Here is a 26,450-nt window from a genome sequence, read left to right as displayed (position 1 = left end):
TTGCAGAACTGTACATGCATCAAAAGTGGGCAAAAGGGAGTGCTTCACTTTAAGTACATTTTCACTTTACATACATGCTCCAGTCCCATTGCATTATTTACATTGGTAAGATAACACTTGTTAATTGGTCTTAGATACAAATATTTTAAAGCAAGATGAGACGGGAAAAGTTGCGTGTTTTAATATTGTATGTTCTTTTCACTATAGGTATCGTATCATGACCCAATGTTGGCAGCACCAGCCAGAGGATAGACCAAACTTTGCCATTATACTAGAACGGATCGACTATTGCACACAGGTACTATATTCAAGTATTCACTAACAAGACCTTTAACCACCACCAGCTTTAGCAATTTGTAGAATTACCCAACAACACAGAAAAGGACAGATAATTGCATTGTACAAAGAATTAAAAAACGAACTAGTGGGTAACAGAGAAGTATTGGTCCTGAAAGCTCGTCTTGAAGCACGTGTGATTGTACTTATTACCAGGGCTCAGAAAAGGAAGCTGGTACTACCTGTAAAACGCTTCTCACCTGCAGGAGAGCTACAAAGCAGCCGGGACCAAGCAGGCTGGTATGAAAATAAGAGAGGGTTGATGGAGTAGGAACTAACATTAAAGATGGGGGGAACAAACGTACAACCTGATTGTGGCGTGCAACATGAGAAAGCCCTTACTGAGGAAGAAAGACACACTTGTACGTGAGAAGTGATGGAGACACTGAGTGGAATACATTAATAGTGCAGACTGATGGAGGAGACATGAATAGGATAATCAACACATCTTTAGGTGGAGTTCCCAAAAGCACAGTGACAGCTTAGCACACTGTCGGGTTGAAATAAGGTTGTTGTGGTGCATTGTATAAGGGAATGTTACACCAGCCCAGACCTAAAGGATTTGTTGCCGCTTTTAAACCGCACATTATACTGTGCGAATCATGTGACTTCTCCCAAATCATAAGTAGGCCCGCGCAGGGCGATATGGGAGCCCAGAATCTGGAGAAATTGTTGCTAAGATGCCAGAGGGAAATTATTTGCATCAGCTTTGCTCCAAAATTGCGTTGACACATTTTGACATGAGATTGTAGCGTGAGTTATGCGTTTCAGATGAACGGAATGTTTGTCTGGTCTATTTAATCAGCCAGGTTCTGTGTTTCAACCAACCAAGGATTCGGCATTCTACACATGATTTATATGTAGTGTCACGATAATCTTGTGTGTTAAATTTGCAGTCAGAAACACTTAAATAGGTCATTGCACAGCTCGGGTTTATAATCGCCAGAAGGTCTACACTGCTACTGAACTATGTCTGGATTTTTATTTTAAACCTACTTCTAGTTGTGTGTTTTTTTTAATAGTTTTATCTATATGTTACTTTGCCTAAGCATTCCCCGAGAAGATAATTCTATCCACAAAATGAAGTTAAACTTTGCAGGGGTAGTACAATTTGGTAGGAAATGGCCGAAAACATTGAAGTACAGTAGCATCGCACTTTCGGACCAGCCGATGTGAAACTACCCCTTTTTATTGATCAGCAATGCTATGTAAATGAAAATGTAGAGACCTTGTGGATAGAAAGTAACAGTGGAGGTAAAAGTACAAAGGAAATGTTTGTAGGGATATGCTGTAAACCACCAAATATTTGTGAGATTGAGGAAGCTAAAATACTTTTGCACATGAAGAAGGCATCAAAACTAGGTCATTTTTGAATTATTAGTGATTTTAATTATCGAGCCATAGACTGGGGCAATGGGATTAGCATTACAACCGGCACCCGATGCCCCATACCAGGGGCTGTAACTCGGGAATCAAAGCAGTTCAGCTCAGGGACCGCCTGCTTCCCGAGTTACAGGCCCTGGTATGGGGCATCGGGTGCCGGTACCGCCACCATTTTTAAAGGGTCTGGGTGATGTAACAGGGTGATTAAATACCAGGGGCTGTAACTCGGGAATCAGGGGGTCCCCGAGACTAAAATCAAAGCGGTTCAGCTCAGGAGACCCCCTGCTCCCACACACTATTAATAAAAATTACATTAAAGCAGCTTCATTACCTTAGCGGATGTCAGCTAAGGCAATGAAGGGGTTAAACACCAGTGCCAGGCTTATTGTTGGTATCGGGGGTGGGTGAAGGTGGTATTTGGCCCTTGATAGGTGTTTAGGCCTTGCGGGGGGGAGGGGAGTTGCAGATGGACTTAACCCATTCTTTACCTTAATGGTTAATACAGCTAAGGTAATGAAAGGGTTAACCCCTCCAGCTACCCACCCAGTAGGCCTAAACACCCATCCTTGGGGTTGATACCCCCTTCACCCACCCCCACTACCCACAATAAACACAAATACACACAACAACCCTACTACCCACCTCCTAGGCCCCCAATAAACCATTACAATATCTAATAAACCAAAATACACAACCCACCCACCCCCTGTACCCCCACAAAAAAACATGATTTATTTTTTTACACACACGATTAATACCCCAGGCCGGCGGGGGTCCCCTGGTGGGCCCGACGCGTGTCCTCGCGGGGGGTGTCTGGTGGCCTTCGGGTGGTCCCGCTAGGCTCCGTGGGCCTCCAGGTGGTCCCTGCGGGTCCCAATGGGGTCCATGGGTGGTTCCCACGGGTGTCTGGGGGCCCTTGGGTGGTTTCCACGGGGGCATAGGGGCCCTCGGGTGGTTCCGGGACCCCTGGTTCCTCCCCGTGGGTGTCCGGGGGTCCTCAAGGCCTAAACACCCACCAAGGGCCAAATACCACCTTCACCCACCCCAGCTACTCACAATAAGCATGGCACTGGTGGTTAACCCCTTCATTGCCTTAGCGGTTAGCCGCTAAGGTAATGAAGTGGGCTGTAAATGCCTTTTTCAGGCATCTGATTCATGCAGGGGGTCACCGGTGCTGATATTAATGTATTTCAGCTCCGGAGTTTCCCGGCATCAATCCGATGCAGGAAACATGCATTTTATTTTCTGTGCCATCTCGCCGCTCATCGCCAGCTTCTCCCCACCTTCCTGCCAATTTTTTTGTGGCGGGACGATCTGGAGAAGAAATGTCAATTCTAAAGTGGCGATCAGCCGCGATAAGCTGATCGGGGCTTATAGAATTGAGCATGTTTGAAAAACTGGCGATCAGTGCCAAAAAGTGGCTTATCGCCGTGCGTCTGACGATTTATTTATTTTTCCGGCAAAAAACCCCGGCGATTTTTGCTCTTATCGTCAGCTTGTCGGGGCTTACTGAATCGCTGTAGGCTTTTTTGGCGATAAGCTGGCGATTAGTGGCTTATCGCTGCTTACTGCATGAGGCCCTTAATCTCTGTTACAGCCAAGGAGAGCCCAGGAACTGTGGAGGATTCTAGGGCTGCTGCGAGCTCATTGATGTATATGTTAAAAAGCGTGGGACTCAGGCTGCAGCCCTGTCTAACTCCACGGCCTTGATGGAAGAAGTCTGTCCTTTTGTTATTAACTTTTATGCAGCATTTGCTTTCAGAGTACATACTTTTGATGGTGTCATATGTTCCGCTCTCTAGTATTTTCAGCAATAGACCTGGATGCCAGATGGAGTCGAAGGCCTTTTTAAAGTCCACAAAGCAAGCAAAGATTTTGCCCCATGCTTATTGATCAGGCTGTGTTGGGTGTAGATGTGATCTGTGGTGCGGTGGTTTGGCAGGAAGCCTCTCTGGCTCTTAGGCTGCGGCCAGGCAGGGAACGGGCGCGCTGGCGCTCATGCGCTGCGCCCTGCTCGGCCGAGTGATTTGTGGCTGGCTAGGCGCGCGCTCGCCTGAGGGAGCGGCCATGACGTCACGGAGCTGGTTCGCCCTCATTGGGCGAACCGCTCACGTGACGGGCTTGCGAGCGGCAAATTAAAATTTGCTTGCTCTGAGTGCCGAGCGGGTGCAGGTGCTTGCTCACGCTGGCCACACACATTGGCGCAATGTATTTCATTGCGGCCAGCGTGAGCAAGCGCCTGCCCGTTCAACGCCACTCTGGACGAGGCCTTACTCAGTACTATCTGCTATGTCAGGAAGGTGAGGATTCTGCTGTTCAAGACGCTGTTGAACAGTTTCCCCAGGGTGCTGCTGGCACAGATGCCTCCTTTCTTGTGAATGCCTGTCTCCTTTCTTGTGAATAGGGGTTATCAGTCCTTCATTCAACAGTCAGGGAAGTAGCCAGTAGTAAGGACCAGGTTGAACATTTTCATTAGAGATTCTTGTATAGTTGTGTTGCTGTACTTCAGCATCTCATGTAGAATGCCATCTGGTCCACTGGCTTTCTTGGTTTTTGTTAGTTTTAGCAGACACCGAAAGTAAGGAAGACATCCGGTCACGCCACTACAGTGCGCTCCTCTCCTGCTTCCTGTCCTGCTGTGTAACAGCTGCTTATTTCTCTGCCGGCTCCTCTGTTTAACCAGGACCACTCACTGGTAGGCATGGGGGAGGAATGGGGAGAGAGGTGATGATGGTGGGAGAGAGGTGATGATGGTGGTGGAGGGGGGGGGGAAGAGAGAGGTGATGATGGTGGTGGGAGAAGGGAGAGAGGTGATGATGTGGGATGGACAGAGAGGTAATTATGGTGGGGGGTGACAGAGAGTTGATGATGATGGTGAGGGGGAGAGGTGATGATAGTGGGGGAGAGATGATGGTGATGATGGTGACGGGGGAGAGAGGTGATGATGGTGGGGGAGATGTGATGATGGTGGGGGAGAGAGGAGAGAGGGGGAGAGTTGATGGGTATGGGGAGAGATGCATTTTTATTTGCGTGGGGGCTCGTCCATGTCTAGCTACGCCACTACACACGGTCATCCCTTAAGGTTGGAGGAACGGAGATTTCACAAGCAATAAAGGAAAGGGTTCTTTACAGTAAGGGCAGGTAAAATGTGGAATTCATTACCCATGGAGACTGTGATGGCAGATGCAATAGATATCTTCAAAAAAAAAGTTTGGACATCTTTTTAGAAAGGAAAGGTATACAGAGATATACCAAATAAGTAAGCATGGGAAGGATGTTGATCCAGGGATTAATCCGATTGCCAATTCTTGGAGTCAGGAAGGAATTTATTTTTCCCCTTATGAGATATCATTGGATGATATGACACTGGGGTTTTTTTGTTTGCCTTCCTCTGGATCAATAAGAAAGTATAGATATAGGATAAAGTATCTGTTGTCTAAATTTAGCATAGTCGGTGGCAAAGCTACTAGAAGCTCTAGAACAGAGAGTCACAGGAAAAAATAAAAAATAAAGTTAGTGATGTAGTGGACAACTGAGAAAAACAATGAGGGGAAATTGAAACGTGGGTGTCAATAGGTGTTGCTTGAAGAGATAACCGAGGACAGCATCAGACAATGAAGGAGCTGCAATGGACACCGCTACCTGGGATGAATGTGTAACAGAGAAATAATGTAAATACCTCTGTAAATCCCTTTTGTAGCGCTCCGTTCTCTATGCTTTGCTGTCCTGCTGGCAGCGTGGGCGCTGTTGTCTCCGCATCTGCTGCAGCTCTTCTCACCAACTCTGTGGAGCTCCCGAGTGCCGGTAGTGCGTGTGAGCACTTCCGGTCTGTCCGGTGAACGTTCCCCTCCCTCCGCGAGATCCACAGGAGAGACGATGGTATGCACCAACTCCCATAGAACGTACCCTCCTTTCCTCAGTGTGTCTATCCAATCGATGAGCAATACATATGTGGAAATGGATTGGCAAAAGACTGCAACGTCCGAAAAGCACCTTCAGCTCACCAGATAGAGAGGATTAAAAACATTTATTCAACTACATAAAAATGAAAAAAGGACAAACAAAGTACAAAAACACACAACCTCCTACGCGTTTCAGGCTCTAAGAGCCCTTTCTCAAGGGGGATAGTTGGGACTGTGAGTAAAGCTCCTTAATATAGCCCCTCCTGTGCACTTGAAACGCAGCTGTAATGGATAATAATCAGTAGTAAATACATTGGTTATAATCTTAACATCACATACACCTGATACAAAGCATCATTCAAGTTAAAAGATCTTAATGAAATACCAAAAGATACATGTAAACATTTCATATGAGTTGTAATAATTAATTAACTATTGAGAGTCTAAAATCAAAAACCTCAACAGAAAAAATATATGGAAGGGACAAAAAAAGACCCTATCTATTGGAAAGATAACGTACATGTATCATAAATTCAGTAGCTTGTGGCGATTGACGACAGGGTTACCCACCTTGGCTCTAGATGATCCCATCATACTAGCCATTTATAGACTTTATCTGCAGGAATGTAGTCCTGTTTTAAAGCTATCAATGCGAAATTTGCTGCCACATCCTACACTGCTAGTTCGTTCCATAGATTGATTGTGCGCTTACAGCAGAAGTATTTACCTTCACTTGTGTTATATACAGTACATTTCAGTGGGGCTCATTGTGTTATCCAAGCTTGTGAGTGGCACCACTATTTATTTAAAATGTTGTGCAATTCAATCCCTTCAGTCGCCTTTTTCCCAGGATGTAGAGACTTACGCCCGTGTAACCCTTTTTGTGAACCGGCCTGACCCACCCAATCTCACATTGGCCCCAGTGGTCTAACCGGTCCCTTTCCTTGCGGCACACCTCTTCTAAGGGATTACTGGTAACTGTATAACACCTGTGGCTCCAGGAGATCTGAGCCTCCGCTAGCTGGGAGCCTGGGGAAACCCTTACCATTTACCTGGTGCAGCGCCTCCACTTACCCAGGATCCCCCGTTATGAAAGATAGCCCTGGGTAAGAAATACAATAACACACGTATACGATAAACCAATAACGAACACTTTACTTAACACACACATATAACTCATTACATAACATTACATAACATAACCCGATGCTCTATCCGCATCACCTCAGCCCAATGTCTGGTGTTCCCCACCCAGTGTCCTGTGATCCCCCACACCCAATGTCCCGCACTCCTACGGAAGGTCGTGGGTGACTGCGCAGTCACTAAATTAAGCTAGGGCCCAGTTGGTGCACTTAGAATACTTGAGATACCTTCCGAGCACTCCGATGCTCGGGACCGCAATACACTTCTCAAAGGGTCAGACGTCCGTCTGATCCTTTCCAGGTACTCTGCCGGTAGACCCCAACGAGGGTCCCACCGCTCCACGGGAACTGCAACCGGATCACGGCAACACCAACCGCATGGGAACAGCAACCGCCGCTATCCCTTCCTATCGCTAACTACTCCTAGAGTGACAGCAACCCTAACCTAGGGCCTGTCCCTGATGAACAGCAACCTGGGATGGCTTGGGGAGAACTCCTAGGGCCTGTGGAACAATAACCTGCCCCTAGCTACCCAGCCCTATCTGTATCTGGCTAATCCTAACAGCCTAACTCACCTGCAGCCGACACACAGCTCACACTGTCAGCCTGCAGGGATTCACACACGCTTCACACACACTGCACGCACTGCGCCTAGCACATGCAGTGACAACACACACAGACAGCTGCAATCACACACAGCCACCTGGATCCCGCAGCAAATCCACTGCTTGCACACTGTGCCTCTTTGCCAGTGCCCACAGCCCTCTCTGCTGTGGCACTGCCAAACTTGCACCTTCCACACCTAAGGGTCACCTCCCTAGCTATGGCCGTCCCTCTTCAGTTACCCCCTGCCCTTCCCGGGAATTGGGGCCTGCCTGGGGATCTAGGGAGAACCCTTACCTGATGCAGGAGCCACGCGCTCCCTGCACCCTTCCTACTCCTTCCTTCTCCTCTGCCTGACTGACGCATGCAAAGCCCGGGAAATGTATCTATATTCCCGGGCTGAGCTTCCTCCAGCCCTATTGGCCGCAAGGGAGCACCTGACCTCTGTCTCCCTATGCCTGCCCTCGCGCACTCTCTCCCTAGCTCTGGGGATCCTACCTGCGCATGCGCGACCTGTCTGGAGCCTTCCCTGCACTTTCTGCCTACCGCGCATGCGCGAGCTAACGCGCAATGGCGGCGCCCTCTCTTCAAGCCGCCGAGCCGGTGGCAACGCGATCGCGGCCCTAGCGACGGCCCGATCGCGTCCCCGGCAACCGGCCTGCGCCTGAACACCACAAGCTGCTTCCTGCTCTGGCCCCCACCCTCGCGAAGTGCCGGCGGGTCCGTCGCAGCCTCCGGCGGCACCCGCTACCACACGGCACTCGCGGAGAGGGGCCAGGGATTTTAATTTTACCTCGGGGCTACACCCGTATTTACTAGGCAGCGTTAAGCTGTAAGGCCCCTTACGGACCATTCATTGGTATGTACTTGCAATCAGACACCCTTTCGAAAAATCTTTTCATTTTTCCTTCATAAGGTTAATACTCCATACGGATCATGATTCTTGCTGCTCTTCTCTGCACTTCCGCTCCGTGATATCCCTGTGTGAAGAGAGGATAACGTTTCCTCTTTCTCTTTGGTGATTTTAGCACTGCAGATGGTGTTGCGATTTAAATGTAAGGCTTTTTCAGCCACTCTCTACTTGCCTGATGTATACAGGTATTTTGCCCCGCGTTCCGCTTGCACTTTTGGTGCAGCGTGCGGGAGCAGCTCATGGTTTAAAGAGATGTACGTGAGTACGTGTCTCTGTCCATTTGTTTTCCTGTTTGTTCAAGCCGAAGGCGGTGTAAATCTCCCACAATAATTCTCTGGGATTCTTCTGTGGGATTCAGCTTCATGGACAGAAAAGGTGGGATTCACAGGTTGCAAAATGATGTAAAAATGCAAAAAGCAAGGTCTTTCGGCTCCAGATATTTCCCCCGCAGTTCTCTTTGATTGCAATTAGTTGCATTGCACCTTCCAATCTGACACAATGCAGACATATTGTGAAGCTCCCAGTGTATAACTGTGAATACCAGACCTGGGAGAGCTGCCAATGGTGTCTGCATCACAAAGAGACAATTATAAATCAATTAATGCCAGCATTTCATTAACCTCTGGCTGCCTAATGTGTTGCATAATTAAGCACTGTACTATAGACTGACAATACAAATAGATTAAAACAAAGTAATAGATTATCAGAGCACGTTGGATTAAAAGAATAGTAAAGGGAAAATATAAAACAGCCAATGACCTGACACTTAAATATGAACCATTAGTAGAATGAATAATGATTATCTCAATTAAAAAGAAATATGTCTGTAGCCAGGTCACCTGATGGCTACTAGTCTGCCCTTGGGCTGGCAGTAAACCCTGGTACAATCAGGTTGCCAGTAGTTGATATGGGGTTTTCTCCCTCCGTGGAGCTGCATTAAATTGACAGCAGGAGGCGGTGACATCAGGCCTGGGCATGACTAATCATGAGCCAGACCTGGTGCCCTCCTCCTGGCAGTACTTACATTTAGGGTGGTCCTGCCTTTGTTAGCAGTTCTTACCCACTGAGGAAGGCAGGTCCCACAGTGGAAAGGCTGAGATTGGGCCTTCTCCAGTCCTTTTCCCTCCGGGGGAGTGTGAGTGTGGATCATACCTGTGCCTCGGCTAGGGTGGCAGGGAAGAGCTAGGACGGCTGTGGGTGCCCTTTGCCTGTAGGTGACGGTCCAGGGACCATCATCCAGTGAATAGCTGTGAGACTGCGTCGGGCAGAACCTGCCTTGTTCCTGTAACCGTACAGAAGCGTAATAAACCCGTTCCTGTTTGCATATACCTCCTGCCTGGTGCGTGACCTTACTGGGGGGAGAGGTAATAAGTTCTACCGTGGGAGATCACCTTCAGTTTCCTGGAGCCCACAGCAGATGGAGGCGCTGCACTGCTAAAGAGATGTGTGGCGTATGAACCCAAGAAGCCTGTTCCTGTGCCCCCACTACCCCCGGCGGACAACTCAGCTCTCCTGTTACCAGCAGATATCATGCACCACACGACCAGTAATGGTAAAATCTCCCAGGGGGTGGGGGAAACACTGTTACATGGCTCTAGGACTGTAGCAATTTTAACCTTTGCGCTGTCTTGAATTGTATCTGCTTTGTTTTCCACTCGAAGGTCCTTATTCCATAAAGTGTTAAAGTGTTGGCGCTATTGCACTTTATAGGATCAGGGCCCTAGTATACCATCATATTTGATCAAATGACATATTTACCAGTCTCCAAATAACAAATGCTGTGTTAAATGGAACAGCTTCCAAGCAGCAAGAATATTTTTATTTGATTTATATTCACTCTGTCCACACCATTCAGGTAGTTTTTCTGGCTGGCCAAATAGGAAGTTATCCCCTTTATGCTGGAGGAGCTCGCAGAATATAGTAGTACAGTATGAACAAATATTAAATATATATATATAAAAGCATTTCGTTAGCCACAGAACGGTATCATCTATTTATTTTTTGATTATTGAAGCTCGGCTAACACGGTACTGATACCTCTACATGTATATATATATATATATATATATATATATATATATATATATATATATATATATATATATATATCAATTGTGGATGCAGGAGCCCCTGGGTGAGTCAGTGAAGATTTAGTGGGTGCACTGCTAAATGCAATTACATACATAACAGATCAGGAATGAAGAGAGCTCAACTACATCAGAGGGCCTGCTCTCTTTGTTCCTGATGAGATATATAGAGTGCTGTATATATCTCACCAGCCCTTGCTGATCCACTGCTGGGTGAGGGCTCCCCCAGTGATCTTCCAGGTACTGGGTTCTTCATAATTATTTGTTTAAGTGTCCCCATGCATTGTCCAGCAAGCTGAAGTGATTTTTCAGCTCCCATTGAAATCCTTTGCTGTTAATCTTGAGGTTATTGAGGTTGATTGTTTTTGTCGTCTTTTTAATCGGTTTTCTTCTTTCCGTCTTCGTATTCAGATGTAATTTGCAGCAAACCAGTCAGTGATCACTCTTTGTGTCAAAAACAGTTAGGAACTGTGCAGTCCCATGCTTCTTGTTAGCCAGCATAAAGTCCATTTCATTCTTTATTCCATCGGGTCCACTCCATGTCCATCTTCTATTTGGATTCTTCTTCAACAATGAATTCATAATGTAGAAGTTTTCACATTCTGCAAACTCTACCAATCTGTCTCCATAACCATACTTACCCACTGATGGGTCGTCTTTCTGCTGGGCAAGACTGTTTGCATTGAAATCTCCCATAACGATCTTCAGGTGACTATTTCGTTTGTTGTTAAGTTAGTTGATTTCATGGCAGAAGTCTTCCACTTCCTTGTCTGTGTTGAGTTGATGTTGGGAAATACAGTTGGATCATTTGAAGCCTGTATCTCTTTGTCAACTGTATGACGATTCTGGTTGCTCTTTCTGATGAGCTTTTATATATATATATACATCTACATCGGCCACACAGAAAAAAGGAGGTTGAGAAAGGACCATGGAGGCCCCAAACGATGCCCGGTTTTATCTTTTTTCTGTGTGTCAGATTGATTAAAACAAGATGTGAGGAGTAGACGGCACTCAATCTGTAAAAATCAAAAGAAAAAAGGGCAAAAGTGGTGCAGCTGGAACAAGGGGAGGGCCCTCAACCCTCCCAAACAACAATACCAACCACGTCGTTCCCAGCACTCAAATAAGGAATAATCAAATAATGACCAAATAAGTACATTTTATACGATTTTTTTTACTTATTTGATCATCATTTGATTATTCCTTAATTGAGTGCTGGGAACTACGTGTTTGGCAGATTGATTAAAATGTTTCAATATTCTACTGAAGAACAGTGAGTGCTGTGGATGCGTTCTGTTGTATACCATTATTGAGCTGGAAGGATCTTGCTCCTCTGTGTGCACCAATATGAGCGAAGTTCTTCTCATAGAATTTGCCCCCCCAGTTTGCCCATCCCTGGCATAAGACACCCTACGGTGACAGAAAACACGCAGGTATATCCACTTAGTTGGATCTTGAGGTGTCTTCCAGCACAGCAATGTCTTATTGCATAGCACCGCTAATTAAACATGGGGCTTTGTCTTTCTGTGCCTCAGACACTAAATATTAGATTGTAAGCTCTTTGTGACAAAGATTGGTGGTGCCAGCAAATCACACTACTTTCAGCACTGAATACTCTAATCCCGGATATTTAGGTAAAACTGTATTATTTATCTTTTCTCTCATAAAAAAATTAATGTCCCGCAATGTAGGTCAGATTAAGATGAAGAGATCTCTCTAATTGTTTTTTTTTTTTTTTTTATTTATAACATGTTTTACCAGGAAGTAATACATTGAGAGTTACCTCTCATTTTCAAGTATGTCCCGGGCACAGAGTTCTGATAATACAGGGTTGCATGACAAGGTTAAAATGGTGTTAGAAGAGGTAGGACAGGCCTGCAATGTATTGTGTTTGAAAAGACCCTGCCCCAAAGAGCTTACAATCTATAAGGCAGGGTAAATTGAAACATTGAGTACAGGGGGTGAGAAGGTTGGTGTGTTTCAAATTGTAACAGAGCAGCAGCAACATTAACAAACATTAGGCAGCAAAAGGCAGACACCCTTTGGCTGCACTTCGGCTGTCCGCCTTTGGCTGCCCTTTGGCTGTCCGCATTTGGGGCGACGCAGATGTAGGCAGAAGGGCTTCTCAATTAATTCAGCTGGGCTCTGAAAGTCCTTTGTCCAGGGCAGGAAATATTCCAGTAGACGAGGCCGACGAAACACATAGCAAGCAATCGCAGATGTTAACCCTTAGCACACTAGTTCTGTGCAGAAGGAAGCAGGTCTTGGGGAACCCTTTCAGATGCCCGCCATTGGGGGCGACGCTGATGTAGGCTGAAGGGGTTCTCAGTATGTTCTAAAGAGCAGCATAGGAATACACTATTATTCGTATTATTATTAATATTATGCTGCAAACTATGCTTGCTGTCAGCTGACAGATTTTCATGGGGCTTAGGTTAAATCCCACTACTTCAAACATTAGGATACAATTACCCAGTGCTAGTAAAGAGATATACATGATGAGTAGCCTCAATCAGATTCCTAACAAGCAAATTAAATTGTCTCACAGGAAAACCAATTAAACGTTCCCCAGAAATGTAACGTATTTGATTCTTGTACAGGCAAAGTGATGTACTGTTTACAGTACAGTGTGTGCTCTACATTTAGCAGATGAGTTCATTTCTACAAAAACAAGTGGAGCGTGGACATATATAGGGGGATTTATTACATTTTCCAATTATATACAAGATAACATTTAGTCTCGACCAAACATTGCATTGCAAAACTGGCTGGTACTTCTGATATGCTGCCAGGCAGGGTACAACTTGCCTTGGTAATTATTTGATGTGAATGCAATGGTTTCTGACAATCCATTAAATGCCCTTTCTTTCAAGCCCCCAAAATTTCAGATTTTAGTAGAATCAGGGACTATGGCACAGTATGGCTAAAAAAAAATCTAATGAAATATTCTGTCATGAAATAGGGCATTTGTTGATTTGAAAAAGAAAACAAACTAATTTTTTATGAATAAATCATCCTGGCAGATGTAATTTTTTTTTATTCGGGGAAGTTGGCATGTTACAAAATGATAGAACTTGGTTTCAGACTAAACAAATGGTATATGTGCTGAAAATATACAATGGATTATGACTGAATTGAACAATTGTGGGCCCCTTCTGACTTATGGCTGAACATTGTGAAGTGTATCAAAAAGGTACAGGAGAGAAGCATATTTCAGGGAGAGAGAAATGCTAGAGCAAGGTCGTGCTTTGAAGCTGGGAGGTTGGAGGCTCAGAGGAAATGTGAGCAATTACTTCTTGAAAGAAAGGGTGGTGGATTCCTAGCCTGGTGTCCCAGCAGAGATGGTAGAAGCACATACATTCAAGGAATTCAAAACTGAATGGGATAAGAATCGAATTGGGTGTGAGGTTTCACAGCTGGAAGGAGCAAGGACAGACTCACCTATTGTCAGTTTCTATGCTTTGTGTTCCTGCCATGCGGTTTCAGGTCAGTGCTGAGAATAATGCATTGATTAGCAATAAGAAAGCAGAACGTGAGCGTCGGTGCTTTTACCCTCTCTCACAACCGCGGCGATAGCTGTCTATAGAAATCTCAACCCACTGAAAGCTACAGATGCAACTGCTGATTTTAGACCACCTGCCTTGGAAAATCTGTGACCAACTCTCAGTAACTGGTGAGATTGTCCTCAGCCGGCTGTAATGGCCCATCGGATTAACACAGCGGGGGCCCCTGAGTTTGAATGGGGCTCCCAGCCTGGTAGCATTCACACAGCCTGAGTCCCATTCAAATGCATGGACCCCGCTGTGTTCGTCTTAGTCTGGCTGCAGAAATCTCACAGCATTGGATGGGTTTTCACGCAGAATTCTCAAGGCATGTGATCTAAAACCGGCAGCTGCAACTTGTAACAAGCCGAGCTGGTTCCTGGGCTTTAAATGTTTAGAAACACCAAGTTCAGACTCGGAAAAAAATGACAGAGTTTGGAGAACCCCTGTGAAGAGCTAATACTGTACAAAAGTTTCTTTGTTAAAAGGCAACACAATAAAATGTCTCTACTGTGTTGGTGTACACAATGTAACACTCCCATATTAACCCAAAGTGACACAGTTGTAGAGCAGCTTACAGTCGGAATCTAATTGTGGTTCAAATATTATTTAATACAATTTGTTCAGCACTGAATTGCATGCCCTTCTAGCAGTGTTAATAAAGTGTTAGATTGACATAATTAAGTATACAAATATAATACATATAGATGTACCTACATTTTGTAAATAAACACATATTAAATCTGTAACTTTGTATTTGCACAGCATATGTACATGTATGTTTATATAGAATATGTGTGTACAGTATGAATGTATATGGGTAGGTGCTTCTCTCAACCACTTACACGTTAAGTTCATTTATCTCTGATCCAGAATTCACACTAGGGAGCTGCATTCTAGAATGTCTGCAATAGTTCTTCCTACCACTGACCAGTCAGTGTTACAATGTGACCAGTTACAATTGCAGTACCAGTAAACATCATCAGCACGAGTTCTTCCTGTTACAATAACACTAAATGCTTTAGTTTAATTCCGAAACAATCCATTGATGTTCATATAGAAGTAGTATATGAAGTTAATGGGCATAGAAAAGTATTTGTAAATATATACTTTGATTTGACCTTTTCTTGTAGGATCCGGATGTGATCAATACGACCTTGCCGGTGGAATATGGGCCAGCAGTGGAAGAGGAAGAGAAGGTCCCCATACGCCCAGAAGAGCCTGATGTCATTCCACCAGTGTTAGTTACACCCGAGAAAGTAGTAAAGGAAGACAGACACAGCCTACAGTCTCCACCTCCTGTGCCCCCCAGCAGCCGTGGAAAACCCCCTAATAAAATACACGCTGAAACATTGGGACACGCAGAAGCCAGACCAGCTATGGATGGAGGACACGATAACATGGTCTTCGCTCAAGCCAACGCCCCCTCAGATATACACAGTAATATAGGCTCTAGGAACAAACCTACTAATCTTTGGAATCCTACATATGGTTCTTGGTTTACAGAAAACAAAATAACACATAATGCTCCTATGGGCAAACCCGTACTTGAGAAAGAGAATGCAGAAATAGCCAATGAGGGTAACTGTACAGCGGTCCCAAATGTCACCTCTGGCAGACTCCCAGGCTCTTCTGTGCTGCTAGAGCCATCTACACTGACTTCAACTATTCAGGAAGTGAGTCTGTTCAGGCTTCGCCACTTCCCTTGTGGGAACGTTAATTATGGCTATCAGCAACAGGGCCTGCCTCTGGAAGCACCAGCTGCGCCATGCCCTGACAAACACAAGGACTCGGTGCCCAGGAGCAAGAGCGGTGCAACCCAAGAGAAGCCCTAATTTCTACAACCACACTGCAACCACTGCCAATATGGAGATAGTTTCCACTCTTGCATTACTGTATCACCCCCTCTGCGGAGGATAAGCCAATAGTTCTTTTCAACATGTGCCAGACTTTTTACCCAAGTTCTACAATGCAAGAAGAAATCACAGCCTTGACAGCCCTTCAAATGTTAAATGCAGAGCTCCGCTCTTCAATTGCCAAAACTGCATCTATGCATGACCTCTATTCACTTCCATGAGCTGCTTTGTGACTGTATCTTTTGTTTTGAGATTTATTACAGCGCTGCTTACAAAAGATGCCACACTGATGAATTGACTGAATGACCAAGCTCCATGAATGTTGATTATAAATAGGAAACTATATGTAAATCTATGGTAACATTTATGAGAAAGTGTGTTTGTTTTTTGTTTTTTTGTGTGTTTACAACTATTCTCAGGTTCATGTAAAGAAAAAAGAAAGAAATAACATGTTTGATTGTGTAGTGGAGATCTCCGTTCTCAATATGGGCGCCTATAGGCTCCCGAAGCAGAGCAAAGAATGGGCTGATCTGTGTGCAGCACAAGTTCCAGACACTCCAGAGTCTGTCCACGTATCTGTCACAGTTACACCACACACGTCCCATTTTCCTACATAGCACACTTTACACTTGCAGACGCCTATGTATTTTGGAGCAAAATTTACTCCGAGAACTTCATCATCATGCATCAAGTTTTAAGGAACTTTGCCCCAAGTTCTTAAACGTGCGATTCGGGGAGTGTCAGTGACGCACTGATTTTTATTATAATTATAGGATGCTTCCAATTCTGCGTCCGTGTGCATAATTTTTTCACCTTTAAAGTGGCAGTGCACGCAAAATATTTATTTTTTTAATTTATTTTTTTTAACAACATATCAATGCAATCGTCTCCCTTAGAAAAATGAATCCCCCTTCTATGGTAACATTTCCAATCATTTGCTTCTTGTGTAAAAAAAAATAAGTCCGTTTCTTATTTCTGCGGGTACACACAATTATTATATGCCCTTAATCTCTTTGACCAGTGATAGCGACATCATTTGTTTAACCACGACAGTACATGAAAGCCAGGCGTTGGCACCTCTGATTGCTTTCCTGGCACTTGTCAAATTCAATTTCATTTTGCACTTGCGTGCAAGCTGACATTTCTCCATCTGCGTCCCAAAGGTTTCTTTTTTTTAAAGTATGTTTTGGAGCATAGAAACAGACTGCGCTTGGTTTACAGATGTTAATGGTGACGGAGTTTCCTCATACCAAACATTCAAAAACAGAGACTTTGTGGAATCTTTTTTTATTTTTTTTGCCTACGGCGACATCTCAATTCTTGCTGCAGGGTTCACTTACAAACTTCAATTAGTAATATACCCTAGAGCAGAGGTGCGCAAACTGGGGGGGTGCGAGATTTTCTGGGAGGGGGGGGGGGGGTGTTGCGGTGCTTAGAGAGGCCCCACGCTCTCCACCAAAGCATTTAAATTAAATGCAGTGAGGCCTCTGTATGTTCCCTTACCTGGTCTCCGGCGGCTTCTGGCGATGGCAACGAGGCGTCAAATGATGCCGGAGGGGCACAACGCCATGTTGCTATGCCAACGCGAGGGCACATGATGCCGTGACATCAGAAGACGCCAGAGAACAGGTAAGGGGAGGCGGGGTGCGAGCAGGGAGGAAAGCAGGCAGGGGGGCGCAGACGGAAAAGTTTGCTCACTCCTGCCCCAGAGGACACCTGGACTTTTGTGATGTGCCTAAGAGTTAGTAATTACACACATTATTAGGTTTGCTAGGCTACTGTATACGGAGACGTGAACGCTACTTTAGGGCAGATCACTTCTGTGCAGTAAACACTCTGAGAGCAATGACAAGGACCCATGCCCTTTCTTCTTTGTGTATATGTTATATTGTTTCACCTGGATTTTTATTATCCGCATTTTCCATCGTCACATTCTTAGCAGGATGACAGTTTATGTCTTGGGTTAAAAAACAAGTGCATTACAAGCTCATAAAAAGCGGTAGAGCCAACACCAGTTAAATATGTGACTTCCAGTACAAAGCGGGAGGCTGACACGTCGAACAATGCGAGATTTGTAGATCCAGTTCCAACTTGTAGCTTTTTTGTTTGTAAGTAAAACATGAGCCTGGTTATTGCGGGGCTCACATACTGAGGCCAACGTCAGTCCTCAAGGATCGCTAACAGCTCAGGTTGTAAGGAAAGCCTCTCATTAGCACAGGTGGCCCAATCATTTTGCCTGACCCACCTGTGCTCCTGCAAACCTGGACTGTTAGTGGTCCTTGAGGTGGTCTGGAGATGGGAAGCACAGGTCTGTTATTCTGAAACTGCCCTGATAACATCAATTATACTCGGATGCTAAGAAGGAAATCACGAGTGACAGAGCAAAACACGATGATCGTTTTACCTCGTTCAGTTCTTTCATTTTGGTGGGTGCACATCCATCAGCAGATAGGAGTCATAAATACGGACATACACATGTTTAACGTTTGTTTTGGGATGGACTAGTAAGTGCATTATGGCTTTGGAATGAAATTGATCATTCCTATCTTTCTCCAGTCCAAGCTTAAATTTCCTTATCAAGTTAAAAATATAAGCTAAACGACATCTGCCTATGAGTGTTCTTTTTCGACGTCAGGATACAGATGCACGGTTCCAAAGGGCGGGGAAACGGCATCAGGCGAGGAGAATCCGGCTTGTGCAGCCAACACAACATAGACAGACAATTACTTCAATGTACAGGTCTCCTCTAAGACAGAGGTACAAAGTAGAGCTCTACTCACAAGTTCATAATGAAGTTCTCCATTTAATGTGACAGCCAAGAATAGTGGAAAGACAATGTTTCAGGTCCCATACGGACCTTTCATCAGGTGAAAGGTCCATATGGGACCTGAAACGTTGTCATTCCACTGTTCTTGGCTATGAACTTGTGAGAAGAGCTCCACGTTGTATCTCTGTTTTAGAGGAGACCTGCACTTTGAAGAAATTGTGAGGATACACATGTAGCAAAGCTCACTCTCCCAGGCGCCGCGGTAGAGAAAGCGAGAAGTCTGTGTCACCAGGGAGTGTCTGCCGCAAATCGTGCCACGGGGAGGGGTCCATGCTTCCGAATGGGACCTCGCGCAGCGTTAATTCTCCGGTGCCGCGGCCAACGTGGGTGGCAGCAGCAGCAGCAGCAGCACCGACGAGTTAGACTTGCTACATCTATATGTCTATTGCTAATGAGTATGCTTTTCTCTGCTTGCCTTTATGGTGATACATTTCCACTACATAAAACTCACACTGCATTTAGGAACCAAACACATACATTTAGCTACAACTGCACTTTTTGTTGATGGGCACAGCGTGGTCACCCTGCAAGTAGATTACGGAGTGTGTCTCGCAAAAACAAAATGAAAAGCTTCTGGAGCAGAGACTTCAGTTGATCCGGAATGGCGGTGACTGTGAGGTCAGTTTACTCCAGCTGGAGTTGTGCGGCCACGGTGGGCAAACACCTGCACTCTCCCCCAACCAATAACGACACCAGACACTCGCTTTAGTTTTGAATGAACAAGGCCATGGCTTTGTTGAATGTATTAACCTTAAAGTATTAAATTCCTTAATGAAAAGACTCCTGCCAGGCTGCCCGGCCATCATGCACATAGTCACCACGCGCGCTGCTACCATTCCATGATACCAACCAACCCATCCAGCCCCACCGGGGAGGTGCACTTCCTAACCAACCTCCTTATATTCCTGGGCTTCCCGTCCGGCAGGCCAGTGACCACCACCACCCAACCTTAATAACCAAACTTTTACCATAGATATGTATTTTGTAATCAAGTTAAACACAGATGATAACAGTAAACACCACACTACATTAAAGCCAAAACGGGAGGAAGGGTGGGGGTGATACAATTCGGAGGAGCCATAAGGTAAGAGGCCCCTCCCCTTCACTACCTCCCGCTAGTACCCGCCCGGCAAGCCCCCCACACATTACCCCCTTCCTAGCCCTGAGTCCAGCCTAACCAACATAGAGTGAGATGGCGAGAGGCCGGGCCGTTTGCATGAGACTCCTGCCTAGGTGCATGGGCTGTACTGTCTGAAACAGTTTGTGTCTCCTGAACAGAAGCTGGATACAACATTCACATGCCCTCTGCCAATTCCTTTATGCACATTCACTGAAGTCTGGAGCACGGACTTGAAAAAATGGGCGTTTGGCTGAATACATTGTTCAATATTTTATTTTATTGTGGACAACAGCAGTGACACACACTTTCCCAGCAAGCTCAAACCCCAACATCCACCACTTCATATACAGATCAACCCAGTTATAGCGTGATCCGCAACAACGCAGATCCGCTTATAACGCTGTGTGAGCGTGGCTCCTGTTTTTAAAAAAAAACATCTATTCAATGCTTTATTGCTAACGGACACACACACACACACGCACACACACACGTTTAACTAAATAACCAAGAAAATATTATTATTGAAGTATTTAACTTTATACTTATTACCATATATGTTTTGTCAATTGGATGTAGCATTGGGCTCCCCTGTCTTTTGTTGTGGACAACAGCAGCGACAATATTTGTTTAGATATTAAAAGCATCAACCATGTACCGTACATGTATCAGTACCTATATTTAGAAGGATGTATGTAGCAGAAGTGCCTTGTTGTCCGATACCCACGTCTAAAATAGTTTATACAGTATGTCAAACTCTACAGTAATGGGGGGAAGTTTAACCTGAATACAAATTACACAGGAGAAGCAAAGATAGGATACAGGGCGCTGGCAGAAATACCTGGGTGAAGTTTGCTCACACAAGGGAGCGCATGAGAGCCAAAAAAAGACCCATTGCTAGGGGAACCTGCAAAACATTACAGTCGCTGCTTCACAATTGCGTTCCTGTGCCACTGTGGGTATTACTTGTAAATAGAGAGACACCTGTACACAGCTAATATATGACAGTCTATGTCCCTATTAAAAACAATTCGCTTGTATGGGTTTGGAGCAAGTCAATTTATCTCCCTATACCACGAACACCCAAACATCAGCTTTTTTGGACAGATTAATAGTGCCCGTTGGTGTTATACACAGCGCAGAGCACTGCGTCAGTGCTATATAAAAACAAATAGATAACTACAGATTTTTTCATTACACTCTATGTGGCAGGTATGTTTGAATCCTGCATAGCACATCGCAATACAGCCAGTTATTCTGCTAATCCTGAATAGGTGCTTGCCATCATATTACGAATCCAACCATTCGTTTTCCAATGGTCCTCCCAAATCTTATTTTGCCACATTATTTTAATAATGATGCTGGGGGCATATAACTGTATATAACGGGCTCCCACTTTAAAGTTAAATGTCAGGGGAAATGGTACATTGGATGGTGAACAAAATACACCGTACGAACAGGATGTTACATATTCATTACGTCTAAAGAAAATCTAACAAAAACTCAGAAAGGTTTTCTATGTAGGAGACAAGAAAATACTGGACATACAGTAACAGCACTAACAATATTAACTTTTAATATGGGTTATTAACCCCATTTCAGTGTTCGCTGAGCAATGTATTGCAAACTCACCCAGCATTTATGGGGTTAAAGGGTCCACAATCTCTACTTATTCCCATCTACTATAAATCCATTGTTCCAAGGCAGGTGAACTAGTGCAGGAGTGGCCAACTCCAGTCCTCGATGGCCACCAACAGGCCAGGTTTTCAGGATATCCCTGCTTCAACACAGGTGGCTCAATCAGTGACTACCAACTGTGCTGAAGCAGGGATATCCTTAACACCTGGCCTGTTGGCTACCCGCGATCTAGTTCTATGCAGACTCGCTACAGTAATAAATGTAGCAGCAGAGGGGTCTCGTCTAATATCTTCTAAAAGAAGGACCTCATTTTAAGCAAGAAGTTTAGTCTGCATTTCATGGGTCACTGGATTCAGTAACAGGCTGAGCAGCAGTGTCAAGTACATCGCTAAATAGACATCAATGAACGTCTACTTAACTAAAGCATTAAGCCCCAAAAAGGGCAATGCAGAAATCGTAACCTAAACTTTAATGTGTCAGAAGCATGCGTGCAGTTCAAGGCCACGCCACTTCCATATCTGGCACATTGATTATAACAGTATTTTGCCCCCCCTCCCCCCCCAAAAAAGACAATGAAATACTTAAACCAGGGGTGCTCATCTCTAGTTCCCCCACTCCCCCCAACAGGTCAGGTTTTCAGGATATCCCTACTTCAGCGCAGGTGGCTGAATCAGTCCCTGCTTCAGCACAGGTGGCCCAATCAGTCCCCTGCTTCAACCAGAGGTGGCTCAATGAGTCCCTGCATCCGCACAGGTTGCTCAATCAGAGGCTCAGTCTTCAACAGAGCCTCTGATTGAGCCACCTGTGCTGAAGCTGGGATATCCTGAAAACCTGACCTGTTGGGGCGCGGGCTTGAGGACTGGAGCTGAGCACCTCTGACAAACCATTGGCACATAGACGTCCCCTTAATCGTTCCTGACTCGTTTGAATAAGCAGTGAGATGAAGTCCCATTTGCATAGAATATTACAATATAATATTCTGCTCCCACAAAGCAGTGGAACGATCCTTCACGTGGCCGGGCTTCCCCCGTGCATGGCACAGGCTGCGAGCGCTCTCCGAGGAAGCCCTTTCTTTCCAACGTCTCCCTTCTGTAAAGTAGCTTTAATAAGGATGCCTGCTTAACGTCAAGCAGTTTATGCAACATTATTTATAAGGAGCCTGAGCACTTCAGGGATAATACTATCTGATAAATACGCATTATATATATAATATATATATAAATACCATAAGTATTTTGTATTCATTCTTGTATTTGGATTGTACATGTGTTGTGTGTAAAATAAAAAGCATGAGAGAAAATAAACATTCTATATACCCCATGTACTGTCTGTTCAAATGTCCTCATAAAGCCAATTAGAAGTCATTTTTTTTGCCGCTCACAATAAGGTGTTAATTGGATGAGCGAGAGAAGTGAAGACTTCAATTAGACTTGGAAACCTCTTTGGTTGTGTGTTTGTGTGTTCTCTCTCCACAGGCCAAACGCGTCTCCCGATTCTAATGACATTTTTAGGGTACCTTTTTCCCATCCTAACTTAGATCTGCCAGAAGTTTCAACCCAATCGGTGCAGCCCCCCATCTTGGAATTATTATTATTATTTTTTAATTAAGTGATAAAAAAAAAAAAATCTCGACCGGATTCTTGATACAAAACATTAAATATAATATTTTGCAACTTGTACTCAAATTTTCAGACAATTTGCTTAAACCGTTTCAGAGAAATTAAATATGAAAAAAAAAAGAAAAGAAATGTAACCACGATAACAAACAGAGTACATTCTAATAGGTACATCAATGTAAATGTATATACAGTACATGCTCAGACTTCATGAGTAGTTTTTGGGATATGTATATACTTACTGTAAACATTTTCCACTTCGGCCATTTTAATGCTCCCTTTTTTTAAAAATTATTGCTAATACATTTTTTCCATTTGATTTCTTTCTTTTTATAATCTCTTCAGATTCTGTTTATGATCTGTCGGTACTGCATGATGCACGCACGCATGCACGCACTGCCTAGCTCCTCCCCTAAGCTCACGGAACTGTGCTGAGCTGGCACACTGCCAGTGTCTGCCTGTGTTGCCTGCAATTGGCTCATCTTTACAGGACAACCTGTGGACTTCTGCTGCTGGTACTGCCGCTGTTGATACCGTCCTGGCTGTCATTGGACAAGGACTCTTGGACAGCTGCACTTGGGATTCAGCGTTGAGTATACCTTCACTTTAGTCTGACGTCAAATAGTGTTAACTGTGATTTACCTACCTACACTAGTGAGTGGCATTTTAACCTTTATCTTCAACCATAAAATATCATTGAATTACGCTATGGGGCATGCGTTTCTGTTATATAGATTTTAGTGGAATTGGTTAGGCTGCACCCAGAGTGCAGGAGCTCGCGCAGAAAACAAACACCAGGACGCCAATGTATTTGCGTACAGTGCGCGTGCACATGCGCTACGGGGTGACCGGTGCTACACACAAGTTTGTATTTCCCGCGCGCCGGCCGTGTCACCAATAAGGGCGAACCATGTTCATGACGTCACAGCCGCGCCCTCCTCCTCACCCCCCCACACGCCTCCCTGACGCCTCTGCCTGCAGAACAGGAGATCTCTCCTGCTGCAGGCAAGCGTGCGCTGCACCAATGAGCGCGGAAACGGGCGCTTCCACTATAGCCGAGGCCTTATTCCTTCAATTAGCAGCCGAGACTCCAGGTATTTATCCCGCTCCATCCACCCTATATCCTTTATTCAACATCGCTTTGACATTAGCATTCATGGACTTTCAATTATTCATGTTTAGGTACAGTATCTGAACTTTTTAGAGCTGATATATTTGTTTTTATATACATATTTAAAATGTAGAGGTACATGAATAGTAGATAACCTGTCCATGTTTTGTGGGGGTACAGTTATGATCCAAGATATTTGAAGTAAGAATTATTTGTATGTAAAAATGTATTCAGTTATTAGTAACATGTGCTCAGGTCAATTGTTGGGACTATAAAAGACTCAGATCCTGGTGATCATATCATTCTCCCTGATGAAGTGACACTGTCATGAAATGCGTAGGATTGAACTTTGCAATTTGTATATCTAGTAAAGCGGACACACAACCAGCCCAGTAATACCACGCACCAATTGGAAATCCAGCGTGTCTCCTACAGGAAGTACAGAAGTAACAGCAGGTGGGAGGAGACGAGGTCTGGGAGAGCGGTGAGGAGCTTCAAGGACACATGCTTCTCTTACAGTGTGACGACTTTTTTTTTATCCATCACAGATGAGTTACCTGTGTTTGTAATGATTGTTACTATTAAACAGTATTATGCTATGGGGGGGTTGTAATGATTGTTATTATTAAACAGTTCTATGCTATGGGGGGGTTGTAATGATTGTTACTATTAAACAGTTCTATGCTATGTGGGGTTTGCGCTCTCTCTTTTCTTGTGGTTACATTGCTTCTATCTAGTGAGGATTGGAATCCCTCCGTGTGAGAGAGCTGCATACGCACCTGGCAGAGAGGCCGATTCACACTGAAGTAATAACCTCTAAGGAGGATTATTATAGGAATATAAGACTAGGACATTAGCATTCAGGGGTTTGATTTAGAGCTGCTTTTTATTTATGATTGAACAATTGTTGAATTTTCATTAATTACATTTGATATTTTTTGATGTCTATGCACTTTCACATATTTGATATAATATAATTTGTAACATTTATATATACATTTTGAAATTTGTGCAATACACATCTCCGTGTATACATGTATTTTTTTTTTTTTTTACACAAATTATTTGTTGATTAGGACACATTATTTTGAAGCGCACTTTTTTCTTCACTTCACAAACTGCAAACAACAATCTGTAGATTTATTTTGACATCCAGGTGGCAGAGATAATTATTCACTGCACAATAGGGTTTTGATCGGTTTTCAATGGTACCCACGAATTCAGTATAACTTTTCAAACATCACGGCCTTCTAGAGAATAATACGTTTTGTGCGTTTTTTTGTTTTTCAACTTTCCTAGTTTGTGGTGAATGAGATTGTTACATGGAAGTGTTTTGCAGTTTGGGATATTATATTAAACACATTTCTTTGCAAGTCACAATAATGTGCGAGTTGAAGTGATATTCAGTATTTACATTTGTGTGTGACTTGGAGACAGCGCTTGGTCACCGGGACAGACATTAGCTGCCTTTCTGGGCAACTTCGTTGTCATTGCCCAGACTGTCAGTGGTAACTCGGCTTATTTATAGGTTTGTATAGTAGCGCACAATAGTGCGAGAATTAAAATTGTCCAGACATTTCCGTTTTAACTGAAGTTTGATAATACAAAGACAAAGACAATTTGATGACAAAATAAACAAATTGATGGCGTTTAAGTTTGTTTCGACTACGTTTCACTCTGCGTTATGAAGGAATTAAGTTTAAATTGCTGCTCCAACAACACGGTATAAAATATAGTGTTTACCTAGTAGGTAATGTGTATTTATAAATATTATAAATTATACACACCCTTGTCAAACCCTAACAAACTGTACGTAAAAACAACATCAAAACTTTCTGTGTATAAGTTTGTAGTTATTATCAAATAAATTAGGTAAGGATTGTAAAAACAGTCATTTGAAAACCCGAACACTTGTTTTTTTTATTTTTCCTAAAAGTGTCAAATCACCGACATGTGACTTATTAAACATGCCACTGCCATTCGTTCCGCAGAAAGCCCTCCCAATTAACTTTCCTTTCCCCTTAACCCACCAACCTTCCTTTCCCCTTAACCCACCACCCACTTGAGACACCCACTACAGTATGTATTTTCATGCAGAGCAAAGTCTTCAGCACAGCAGGGGATAGACTTCCAGCTACATCTTGAAATGTTAATTTTTATGTCTGAAGCGCTTCTTCCCATTGTGTGTTATTTGTATTACTTGTTATTTATATGATTGTCACGTATTTTACTGCTGTGAAGCGCCATGTGCATTAATGGCGCCATGTGCATTAATGGCGCCATGTAACACCATACATACAAAACACCAGGCTTACAGTACATTAAACCAGGGGTGCGCAAACTTGCTGCGCCCCCCCCCCCCCTGCCTGCTCTCTCC

General features: G+C 44.2%; 1 protein-coding gene across 1 annotated transcript in view; it reads left to right on the top strand.

Annotated features, from left to right (window-relative positions):
* ALK (ALK receptor tyrosine kinase) overlaps window positions 1–17,169 on the top strand; it is a 797,030-nt gene extending 779,861 nt beyond the window's left edge. Inside the window, exons 28-29 of the mRNA XM_075595436.1 lie at window positions 208–298; window positions 15,042–17,169. Coding sequence (XP_075451551.1) covers window positions 208–298; window positions 15,042–15,743 — 793 coding nt within the window. The 3' untranslated portion in view covers window positions 15,744–17,169. The remainder of the gene's footprint in view (window positions 1–207; window positions 299–15,041) is intronic.
* Window positions 17,170–26,450: the final 9,281 nt, after the last annotated feature.

Source organism: Ascaphus truei, chromosome 4 (genome assembly GCF_040206685.1).
Source record: "Ascaphus truei isolate aAscTru1 chromosome 4, aAscTru1.hap1, whole genome shotgun sequence".
Taxonomy (NCBI): domain Eukaryota; kingdom Metazoa; phylum Chordata; class Amphibia; order Anura; family Ascaphidae; genus Ascaphus; species Ascaphus truei.
Note: the sequence above shows the minus strand (reverse complement) of the source record. Positions and strands in the feature narration are given on the sequence as shown.